Source organism: Siniperca chuatsi, linkage group LG16 (assembly GCF_020085105.1).
Source record: "Siniperca chuatsi isolate FFG_IHB_CAS linkage group LG16, ASM2008510v1, whole genome shotgun sequence".
Taxonomy (NCBI): domain Eukaryota; kingdom Metazoa; phylum Chordata; class Actinopteri; order Centrarchiformes; family Sinipercidae; genus Siniperca; species Siniperca chuatsi.
Window position 1 is genome coordinate 1,031,953 of NC_058057.1, and position 12,180 is coordinate 1,044,132.

A 12,180-nucleotide genomic window follows, 5' to 3' on the forward strand; every position below is an offset into this window, starting at 1 on the left:
CTCAGGCTCAACTGGCAGCATCGAGCCTCTTCAACACCAGTCACTATCACTGCAATCAGGGGGAATGCTCATTTGGATACAAAGATGGATTTAGGGAATCATTTATAGACAGTAGTGGTTATATTTCGTTGAGTTTAAAGGTTCCCTGTGGAGTTTTCTTGTAAACAGACAATGTTTACGTTCAGTGTTCTCACCTGAACACAATGGGCTTCAGTCTTACAGGGATTTTAGAAAGAGGAAAAGGGGAAAGCTCTTTGACTAGGCTATGGGTCTTATTTTCCAGCCTAAACAGCTTACTAACCTGTTAATGTGCATGCGTTTAAAACAGCCAATTTCAAAAAGCTCTGAAGACAATAGCTGTACATACATACTTTACGTATACAGTCCTCATCAAGTAATTCCAGATCAAAATGAATAAGAACAATAAGATGTTTCCATTTTATTTTGGACAGCGTGATTATTCATCAACAGATCTGGTCAGGTTGGCTTTGACCACGTGTCCATCTCTCTGTCCCCTCAGACCTGCCAGGAAAACCTGAGGTTTGGGCACGTTGCTCTCATCGTCTCTCTTGCTTTGGCAGGCAGCGTTCTTCGGCAGCCAGGTCTGAGTGACGTTTTCCCGCCTCATGTGGCTCAGATCAGTCTGTGCTGAATGTGTCACTTTAGTCAAGAGATCGGCCTAGAATTATGAAATACAAAACAACGTGTATCGGTATTAAATTAACAACACTCTTTATGTCACATACAGATTGTTGCGTTGCTTTTACACTTAATATAGTGTCAATAAATGCAATTCCTGGTATGTTGTTTGATGCTAGATGAGTTGAAAATTGTTTTTCTTCCCAAAACTACACAATGAAATCCATCTATTGAACTCTGGCTCACCAGTTTGATAGCGTTTCTTCGCAGCTCCCACTCATTCCACTCGTAAGACTTGACGATGTTTGATTCCACTGGGTGGATGTCAGTCTGTGTGCCGCTCTCACACTTGGTGATGGGCTTTACCAGTAAACTCTCTCCTGGCTCCATCTGCAAAACCACAAGGCAGCAACTAAGTGGATCAAATGCCCAGTGGTCAGAGTGTGGACAAGGTGGCGTTTCTGGGCAGATTCAGCCGCAGAGTCATTCTCAACACGACCTCCAGATGTAGAAATAAATGATAGAAATAAAAATAAGTAATACTTTTTCTAATCCTGCACCTGGTGGCTTTAATAAAATGTTTAGCTCTCTACACATACTGTATATTGCAGCTTTGAGCTGCAGCGATTCGAGTTAAACTATCCTTTTCCTGCGCTGCGTGCCGTGGTGTAGCGTCCACCAAAGGCCAACAAGGATTTTCTACAGGATTTCGCTGACTTCTCGACGGTGATTATGTTAAAATACGCTCGTCTTTTAATTGCCGTGATTTTAATATACATGTACGCTGTGAAACCAGACCTCTGGTCAAAGACTTTATGAATCTTATCAACTCTCTTAATCTCACCCTGTCGGTGACTGGCCCGACACATGAAAAAGGACCTAGTGAAGTCTTATGGTTTATCAGTGACATGTATATCGGATCATCTGCCTGTTTTATTTACTGCTACGGTTCCTTGCTCTAGGGTTACAACTTGTGTTCCTGCACGCCTCCTGCGTGCGATTAACCCTCTAACTACGTCGCAGTTTTCCCTGCTTTTAAAGACTCAACGCTTTTTACCCTGGATGGCTGCTGTGATCTCAGTGCTGAGGGGCTTACTACCCTCTTTGACTCCACTTGCACTGATATTTTGGACTCTGTTGCTCCATTTAGGACGCGCAGACGGGCTCAGAGGAAGCTGAAGGAGGACCAGCTCCAGGTCTCCTCAGGAACCTTAAGGGACTGCTCAGCAAATTACCAGAGAGCCCTTAATCGATATCTAACCTTGTCTCTAGTAACAGTCATAGGCCTCAGGTTCTTTTCAGTACTTTTACTTCTCTTATAAACCCGTGTGACTCAGCTCGTATTGTGCCAACGCCTACACTCTGTGAAAACTTTTTCCATTTTTTATTGGTAAGATTTCTGCTTAGGTTAGCCACTTCCTCTGCCTTAGACCCTTCTGCTCCTCCTCTGAGCCCCGCTGTCTTCGATCAGTTTGAGCCCGTATCACTCTCCTTACTGTCTTCATAATATGTGTCCCTTAGGCAGTATTCCCTCTCGTTTTAGTACGGTTGGGTCTGGTATCGTCATTCTGATGAAAAAGCCAAATCTGGATGCTTCTGTTCTCTCTACCTTCAGGCCTTTTTCTAAGCTACCTTTTCTATCTAAAGTTTTGGAGCGAGTTCTTTTTTATGAACTGAAATTTTTTTAGATAATCATGGCGTTCATGAAAAGTTTCAGTCTGGGTTTAAACCACGCCATAGTACTGAAACAGCTCTTTTAAGAGTTTTTAATGATCTTCTCTTAACTGTTGATTCAGGGAACTGTGCTACTCTGGTGCTTTTAGACCTGACTGCTGCCTTTGACACCGAGGATCATAGGATCCTTTTATCACGCCTTGAACAGTGCGTAGGTATCAGAGGTATTGCCCTCAGATGGTTTCAGTCATACCTGACAGATAGGAGTTTCTCGGTTCATCCAGGCGAATATTCATCGAATATTCATCAGGGCATTTTGGGCCCCATCCTCTTTTCATTGTATATGCTGCCATTGGGATCCATTTTTAAGAAACATCATATTCCTTTTCATTGTTTTGCTGATGTACAAATCTATTTGCCAATGAAAACTAAAAGTAAAGATTCGATGTAGCCTTTGTAGTTAATTCAGTTGTCAAAACCAGCTTCTTTCAGTTAAGACTTTTAGCCAAGGTAAAGTCCCATCTCTCTCCCAACGACTTCAAGAGAGTTACCCATGCTTTCATTACCTCGCCGTACGTCGAACAGTCATCTGTTCGTCGTCTGCAGTTAGTACAAAATGCAGCCGCTCGTCTTTTAACTGGTAAGAGACACCAGTTTTGGCCTCCCTCCACTGGCTTCCTGTCCGCTTCAGGATTGATTTTAAGATTTTATTTCTTGCTTTTAAGGTTTTAAATGGGCTGGCCCCACCTTATCTGGCAGAACTGTTACATCATCACGCTCCAGTTAGAGCACTGAGGTCGACCAACCAGAAGCGGAGGCGGCCGAGCCTTTGTGGTGGCTGCCCCTGATCTGTGGAACAGTTTACCTCTTCATAGAAGACCCTAGAAACTTAAGTCGAGACCCGCCTCTTCTCGTTGGCATTCAGTTCTAGTTGAGCTTGACAACTTGATTTCATTTTCTATTATGTTTATTGTTTTCTTTTCTTTTCATGTATTTGTTATTAACTTTTATGTTTGTTTATTATCCTGTTCAGCACTTTGGTGAACTGTGGTTGTTTTAAATGTGCTATATAAACAAATCTGACATTGACATATTGTAGGTGTCCAAAATATGGAACTTGTGTGGTAAAGCTGTGGCTCTACAACTGAAGTATGTGCTTTGACAATACTCAACGTGGAAGAGGCTGCTGACCTCAGAGTAAGGACTGACGCAGGAAAACTGTTGGTGGAGTCTGAGGAGCTGAATGAGTTCCGGGGAGTGCTTGGCTTTCTCTGCCACCTCTGCAATGAAGTCGTCTGGACTGGAGGCAAATTTCAAGGCAGCTTCTTTGGAGCTAAAAGCATAGAGCTTCTCCTTGTGTTTAAGGACTCCAATGTGTGAATTACCTGCAAAAGAATTGTCAAATATTCCAAACTGAATGGACTTCAGGCACAACTGGCTAGATTAAGGTTGCTCATCATAGTGTATCCCCTTAAACAGGATGTATATGTTGAGAAAAATCACAAGATTGGAGGAAATAAATGATATTAACATGACATATTACATATACATGGATATGAATTTGCAAATGTGTCCCATATGCATTTGTCATTTCTTAAGGCCTCAGTATGCTTCAGACGAAATGCTTGTTGGATCATCTAACAGTGTCTGAAATTCTCTTTCCAACAGCAGAATTGTGCAGGGCTGTGTTTGACAATTATTGTAACATACCAAAACAGACATCCAACAATCAGGCCCACTTTATGCAAGCGTGTGGCCAGGTCGTAGGCAGGGTTTGAACTATTCTCTCTATCACTAGTCACAACTTCACTTTTCGTGTGTACAACCAAATCCAACCCCATGAATGTCTTCAGGGAGAGACTGTCTAAAAGTCTAACTAAAAGACTAAAAAGACTACAAAGACACAGAATTCTTGGAGAGAGATCGGGGTCTGGCAGGCCAGGTGGTGGTTCCAGTTTTTTTTTTTTTTTTTTTTTTTTTTTTTTTTTTTTTTAAAAGGGGCCAGAGAGTCTACTAAAGTGATCAGGGTATCACACTACTCAGCCCCCCCAGGAAATCTTATACCAGGGCACTGGAAAGAAGAGGTCAAAAGAGTTTGCTCATCCAGTCTACATGTGATTTGTGTCCCTTGGGGTGTCTTATGGGGTTGCTTCAGGAGTATCTCAAGGTGTAGCTGATGGGACAGAGTGTCTGGTTTCGTGACCTGCACGAGTGCACCCGCACTCAATCTAGGTTCCAACCATCAGATATGAACTTTGGGTGACGACCAAAAGAATGAGATCATGGATGTAAGCAGGATTATATATCCTATCTGGCCTGGGAACACCTCGGCATCCCCCAGGAAGACCCGGAAGACATGGCAGGGGAGACAGACATCTTGCCTCCCTTACTTCCCATATAGTGGGATGCAGCCATGAGAAGGCTATGACAGCAGGCTTTCGTCCCACGTTTGAGGGGCCGTTCAGAACAGATATGAACACTTTGGTCTTTACACGTGGTGAGATGACACTCCACGAGACCTAGTTTGTTTGAAGCATGCTGAGGCCTTTACCCATATGCCTGAATCTGACAAAGAAGGAACATCCAAATACCTTTCCTGATATCACATTGGTTTATCATGACAACAGTACCTGGAAGAAGGAGCCCATCTCTGTTCACAAGCGTGTAGCCACAGACTCCATTATACTGTAGCAGCAGCTCATTAAAACTGGTTGTTGTTTCAGGCAGGAGCCATTCCTGTTCCTTCATCTCAGCTGGAACGATAGGCTCATCTGAAAGGCATAATAAAGAAAAACAAGCGCATTTAAGCTCAGCACTTACGTAAGCTTGGTTCAGAGCCGTTTCTCTCTGGAGTCCAGTTTTGTAAGCCTTGTGGAACATGGAATTAATTACTTTAGAGGCATATACATACTGTATCTGTTGGTGACATCAGCCATACCTGAGGACTCAGTCATTCTCTGTTTGTCTGTCTTCACCTCTGACGCTTCCAGTAGGCTGTCCAAATAAGCTTCAGAAAAAATCTTGGCCTGAGAGGCAACGAAGGGCTGCAAATTGAGCATGATGTTATTGAGGATGTTCAGCAGCTCAGCCTCATCCTGAAGTCCAGACCTCAGCTTTGACAGGGCCTTGAACAGTGGCTGAAAGACAATATGAGGAATGTCAAAAATGAGGCTGTAAAAATAAGTGCTTTACAATTGATGAAAAATACACAAAGAAAAAACAACAAAAATGTTGTAAAAAGGACTATGGCAACTCTCAATTAATGTGACCATTGGTCAAAGTCCTGGTCACTAAAATGGTGGGTGGAAACTGTAGTCTGCGCCTATCTTCTGCTTTACATACTGAGCAGTTTGTCCACTTACAGGAATAGTTTGACATTTTCAACAATGCGCTAATTTGCTTTCTTTTTGAGAGTGGGATGAGATGATTGATATCAATCTCGTGCCTGTGTGTTAAGTGCAGAGCTGGAGTCAGGACGCGGTTAGCCTAGTTTAGCTTACAGACTGGAAGCAAGAGGAAACATGTAGACTGGCTCTGTCTAACGTGAAGAAATACACCTACGAGCACCTCTAAAGCTGAGTAATTAACTCAGCTTTACTGTGTACAAATTCATTCTAAACCATTCGGTCTTAGGGTGAGTTACATTCTGGAACTATTTCTTTCTTTTTTAAAGATTATTTTTGGGCTTTTTGTCTTTATTAGATAGGAACAGCTGAAGAGAGACAGGAAAGGGGGGAGAGAGTGGGGGGATGTCAGTAAGGACTCAGCCTTGTGTATGGGCTACGCGCTCTACCAGGTGAGCTACCGGGGCGCCCCTGGAACTATTTCTTGACAAACAACAGTTTACCCATCCACGCAGTACTTCTGTGCAGCACCTCTGGATACAGCACGGTTTTTGGTTTTGGTTACGTAAAGATATGATGGTGCCAAACCTGGAAACCTCACTGTGACAGCAAGACACTGATTCGCTAAGAAATAGCTCCAGCAACTCCATTCCCTCCACAGAGAACTGAGTGAACCTTTCCTAACGTTCTTGTTCATAAGACCTCTGGGTCAAGAAACAGGCCTGCAGGACTCACAGAGGATGGTCAAAGGAAGGTTAAGTGCAAACTGGTTTATATCCTGAAGTTGCAATTTACGACAGGTCTGGCTTTCACAGACCCAGCGACGATCTGATAAAGGATTTCACTCCCACAACTGGGTGATTCTCTGCATCTCCTCAGGAACAACCCATGCACTCAGGGAACAAAGAACAAAGGAAATGACTCTGTAATGCAAAACTGAATGTCTGCTCAATGATATGGTAAGTATTGTTAACAACATGCCGATTTTGATTCAGGAACAATAGAAACTGAACTAACAGGAACTGTTTACACATGTCCACTAATCTGGAAAAGATACATACAATGTGCTTAGACTCTTTTCAGAGATAAAAAAACAGGATGAATGTGATGAATCTACATTTATATAACCAGTAAATTGGTCATAGCTTGTAATAGGACTGAATGCAAGTTAAAATGGCCGCTGTTTACGAGTCAACGGCTTACAGTCTCCAGATTGAGACTGAATTAATTAAATGGCTGTCATTTTCCCTTTTCTAAGGCCGGCGCCCCGAGGTGAATTTAATGCTTATTTAAAGTTAAATTATGTTACTCAGTATAAATACTGATCATTTCTGATAGCCAAAGTTGAGTGGAATCACTCTACTTCATCTTTTGTACCAATTAATGGGTTTAAGATAACGTATTTTTGGTACCTCTTGAGGCTTATTAATTAATTATCGCTACATATTTTGGTGCCCTGTGTGTACCTTGTGTTATTCCTCATATTCACTACAAGTGTCTCCCCCTCAAACCCCAAATTGTAATATTTACATTTGTACAGATGACACAAATGAGATACATGCTAATAAGTGAGCCTCAGAGGTGTTGGTAGGGGTATTTTTGAGTTCTGGACAGAGGCTCGCTGTTTTCCCCTACTTCCAGTCTTTATGCTAAGCTAGGCTAACCGTGTACTGACCCCAGCTCTGTACTTAACACACAGACATGAAATTGATATCCATCTCCTCATCTCACTCTCAGAAAGAAAGTAAATACTGTACATATATCGCCCGAAATGTCGAACTATCTTTAATCGATTATATAATAAGACATAATGACAGTAGCAACATAATAGCAGTGACCAGGACACTTACAAAAACCTTTGCAGTGGGTACAGCTGTCTTCGACTTCACAGTTTCTTTCAGCAACTTTATCTGTGATGAGAGCTCGGTTTGCAGGATTTCAATGTGCTTGGCACATAAACATGCATCAGCCTGGTGGTGAAGGGAAAACACATATTTATGATTTACCGAACATTTCACTCGGGACAGAAAACGTGAATTCATCTGCCTTCTTTTACTTAATAAGCTGCAAAAGTGGGTGTTCATTATATAAATTCACATTATAATAGTAATAGAGTAAGTTACATGAAAATACCACATTTACGCGAACCATAATTACCAGCTACTGTTACCTCACCAGTAACATTTTGAGGAAAACTTCATGCTGCCTGACGTTGTAGAGAGCCTGTTTGAGCAGGACGACAGGCACATCACATTCTCCAGGCTGACTGTCAGGGGCCGTTAGCTTCTGCAGCACAGCTGTGTATTTCCATGCCAAACTCTGTGATGCTTGCAGCTCGTTTTCTATGCTTTTACTGGTGACTGGAAGAGCTTCATTAAGAGTTGCAGGCACTGCGGACAGAATGTAAAAGGAAGTAGCATAGTTACCAAATGCAGAATTGATCATTAGTGAAAAAGATAACCTAGTCTGATGATGTAGTTGAAGACACAAAATGAAAAGTTTACCCTTTGGTTTGAATAAACACAACACTTTTATGGACTGGGTTCTAATATTGTAGACATACTAAATGATGAGGGCTGGATCTCTTGTTTTGCTACATATATACACATATAATATACATTATATGATAATGTATATGTAATAATGTAAAACGTCCTAAATTCTGTTTGATGTTTTGAAACTTTAAATACTTGGGGCCTTTATGCGTCTGAGCCCAGGGGCCCATTCTCTCAGAATCTGTCCATGATGGCACGTTACATTATTCTATGTTCCATCCACCATCCATCTGCACCCGCTTGGGCCAGAGGCAGCATTCTATCTATTCTGTGTAGCAGCCTAAATCTGTGATTCAGACTGATACATGGGAGGTGTTTTCCAGAAAACCTTGCCCCCTGTAATTTCAAAATATTATAGCAACTTAGTGATTCCAAGCAGAGAGGTAACAGTTTGAACCTCAATTCCCAGTAATGGTGTAATGAATGTCAGTGAACTCTGCACTGAATGCTGCCAACCTGGTTGCTGTGAGATGACTTTGTACCTGCTCAGTTAGCGGGGGTAAGACGTTCTTCCCTCAACTAGCCAGCTTCACTTAGTGATCTACTCAGGAGGAGGTATTCTTACATTAAAGCTTGTTGTAGCTTTAATGTGAATATTCTGCTATGCACCTTCTGTCAAACTGCTAATGTGCCTGATCATTTAAAAAAGACACATTACATTGTCTGACCACATGTAATAGTAATACTAATAAACATATAGCACTTTTCATAACAGCAAACAACGGGCTTTTTATGTCAGTAAGCTGGTGTACTGTACTTAGTTCATGGAGGCCCGTCTCCTCTTCTCCCTTGTTGCTGGCGTTGTTGAAGAGTCGGATCCCTGTGACAATCATGGTGAGCTCTTTGAGCTGCTGCTCCTTGTCCCTCTTTAAGAGCACCATAAAGGCTCCCAGCTCAGTCTGAGGGAAAACGCTCTGCAGGGCAGCTGGGACAAGAGAAGAGGAAGAGAAATCAAGGGTCAGGATGCAGTCCACTCATCATCATCATCATCAAAACAATGTACACTGCACTGCCAAAAGTATGTGCAGGGGTTTGCTCCCATTCAGCCACAGGAGCGTTAGTGAGCTCCAGCACTGATGTTGGGCAATAAGGCCTGGCTCACAGTCGACGCTCCAGTTCATCCCACAGGTGTTGGAATGGGTTGAGGTCAGGGCTCTGTGCGGGCCAGTCAAGTTCTTACACAACTGGGAAAAGCATTTCTTTATGGAGCTGGTTGTGTGCACGGGGGCGTTGTCATGTTGAAACAGGAAAGGGACAAACACAAACTGTTGACACAAACAAAAGTATGTGGACAGGTCCGTCCACATACTTGTGGTCATTAAGTGTACCTTGCTTGTCAAGAACATGTCAGCAATATTTGTTGTGGTGGGAGAGAAAATATTTCGAAACAGCAAACTTTCAGGAAAGAGCACAGCCATTGACTCAAATACTTTGCATGTTTCTGCCCAAGACACTTCAGTCAATACATTTAAACATACATCGCAAGATTTCTGAGTAAGTCGCTGCATCCAAATACGTCTACAGTTGTATATACTAGCAAGCTAGCAAGTAAACTTTAGTGAAACATTTTAACACTGACCACAAAGCAACATTTAATTTCAAAACTCAGACACAACTCAAAGTGTGTAGTTCACTGGTTGATGGATATACTTTAGGAGAGACTAGTACAGTTTACAGATATGGCCCGTGCTGTCTGGGACAGTGGCACATCATTTGTGAGTTGTTAAAATGGGTGGCACTGCCCTTTACCCTGTATTCCAGCAAGTGTAATGTTGTCACTGTACATTTACTGACTACAGTTCCCCAGAAACTGAAAGAACAAGTTAGTGTGAAACCTGTAGCCTCTTGCCGAGTGTTGACATCTGTAGGTGAGCCCATGCCAGAGCGCAGCAGGATGTAGGTGATGATTTTACAGTACAAAGCATCTAATTCCTCCCGTGTTTTCACCCTGCTGTCTGTGATCTCTCTGCTCACTGGGCTCAGCCTGGACTCCACCACCTGGTGGATTTCCTCAAGAAACTCACCTGCACAAGCACAAGCACACAAACAACCTGCTTAGTCATGATATTCATATTCTACTGATTTTTTTCCTCAGAGTGTAAATATGAAGTGCTTTAAAAGTTAACAAGAACATTTTTTAATTCATTCTAAAACAAACAGCCGGTCAGGGTAAAAAGGCTCTAACGTGTGTAATACGCTCCCATTTGCTATTCTGAAAGCCTTCTTTCTATTTTACGTTTTCTACAGTCTGAAGTCTGTCTATGGCTTACTGATTTAGGCAGGTAAAAAGAGCACTGCAATAATCCAAACATGACCAAAGGCGTGTATGACCGCTTCAGTGTCTGAGCATAAGTTCAATCTTTGCAATACTCCTAAACTGATAAAAACAAGACTGAACATGCTTAGTGACGTGATCAATTAGGCTAGAATCGAATTTTAGCTACGGGTTTAATGTTGCAGGAGAAGAACTCCAGATTTTGCAGTACTTGTTCAATGCTAAAAATATTTGTCTCATCAGAGTTTAATTAAAGTAAATAGAAAATGATTTCTATTTCATCTAGTTTTTGACATCTGCTAGACAGTCCTGTACAGAGTGCAATTAGTCCAAGGACAGAAAATGAATCAACAACAACAAATTTTGATAATCAATGAATTGTTTAAATCATTTATCAATGAAAATGTCCCATATTCTGGTTTTAGTTTCTCCAATGTGATCATTTGCTGTTTTTCACTGTTTTCTGAATATCGGATTTTGAAATGTTGGCTTGACAAAACAAGGAATTTATGTCTTTTCATACAGTGACACTTACTTCGGGAGGTGTAATTCATATCAAAATACACTTGCATTTTGATAGTGTCAAGGGAAGGGCTGCACTTTTCCATTAGTTTATCCAGACACAGCTGTAAGACATATTGCAGATGGAGATCAGAAACAAAGCAGGTGTAGTTTTGAGGGTCAGTCTTCACACTGTGCTGCTTCAGGCAGGGGTGGCTACCATTGACACTGAGGTCATGCACGTGTGGTTTTAGCAACCCGGAGGGAGTTACTTCTCCTATGAAAAACCAACACTTGTTAAATTCCTAAATATTTGGGTTAACATCCAAAATTCTACAGTGTAACTGAGTACAAAATTAGTGGTAACTTGTCTTAAAGATCATATTTCTAGGATACTAGCTCAATCTAACAGCATCAAAACGAATTTCAACATGAAAGGTGTGGGTTAATTTCCAAAAAAATGTAATGCAGGAGGAACTAAGTTGAGAGGGGATATGTGGGGTTAATTTCCTAAAAAATCTAATACAATAACTAACTGGAATTTACTGGACAATAGGCTGGACTCACCTCTTCAAGTTTCTGGACGTCTTGTTTTGTCAGTGTCCGATCGACATTAAACCCGTTCCTCGGGTCCAGCACAACCGCTTTCACCTGACAAGATTTCAAAAGAACACGTAGTTTCATACAGCAGTAACTTTAGTTTCCACAATATAGCTCGTGCCAGGCTGCGTCAAGTTCCAAAATGTATTATAATATAATTTATCATATCAGTTAGCAATATTAACACATGGCCATATGTTATTTTATAATATTAAAGTTTAAGCCTTACAGCTTATGTAACTTATGAACTGGATCCAGCTAGCTAGTTAGCTAGCTAACAGTACGAACTACTGACCATGAAAGCCGCCAAAGTGTCCGACACCGCATGTCCTCTCACCGCACACTGCTGCACTATTTCACGAATGATGTTTTTAATCACGCTTTCTGCGTGAGCTCGAGACATCTTAACCAGCGCTGCGGCTAACTGTTACTGCTACACCCAGCGACAGCCGCTGCAGCCTGTTGATAACCGGTTGCCATGGTAACACGGCGTCAACGCTGTGTGCACGTACAGCCCAGCGATGTATTACGTGACGGCGTCCGCTAGAGTGCGCTGCAAGAGGAAGGTGGGCCACGTGCCAGAAGGCCAATG

General features: G+C 42.0%; 1 protein-coding gene across 1 annotated transcript; it reads right to left on the minus strand.

Moving 5' to 3' along the window:
* Positions 1 to 424: 424 nt before the first annotated feature.
* cfap206 (cilia and flagella associated protein 206) lies at positions 425 to 12,076 on the minus strand. Its single transcript, XM_044169654.1, has 12 exons — positions 11,884 to 12,076; positions 11,556 to 11,639; positions 11,023 to 11,113; positions 10,048 to 10,236; positions 8,970 to 9,137; positions 7,833 to 8,047; positions 7,508 to 7,627; positions 5,252 to 5,450; positions 4,944 to 5,084; positions 3,505 to 3,698; positions 886 to 1,029; positions 425 to 679 (listed from the first exon to the last, which is right to left on the minus strand). The coding sequence occupies exons 1-12, from the start codon at positions 11,989 to 11,991 to the stop codon at positions 458 to 460; spliced, it is 1,875 nt and encodes a 624-aa protein (XP_044025589.1). The 5' UTR covers positions 11,992 to 12,076; the 3' UTR covers positions 425 to 457.
* Positions 12,077 to 12,180: the final 104 nt, after the last annotated feature.

Bases quoted from the DNA above. Each gene is read 5' to 3' on its own strand.
- cfap206 (XM_044169654.1), bottom strand. From the start codon at position 11,991: ATGTCTCGAGCTCACGCAGAAAGCGTGATTAAAAACATCATTCGTGAA. The intron at 8,048-8,969 runs GTACAGTACACC...TTCTGTCCGCAG, and splicing joins GACGGGCCTCCATGAACTAA to TGCCTGCAACTCTTAATGAA. The intron at 7,628-7,832 runs GTGAGGTAACAG...CTTCACCACCAG, and splicing joins TTTTCCTCAAAATGTTACTG to GCTGATGCATGTTTATGTGC.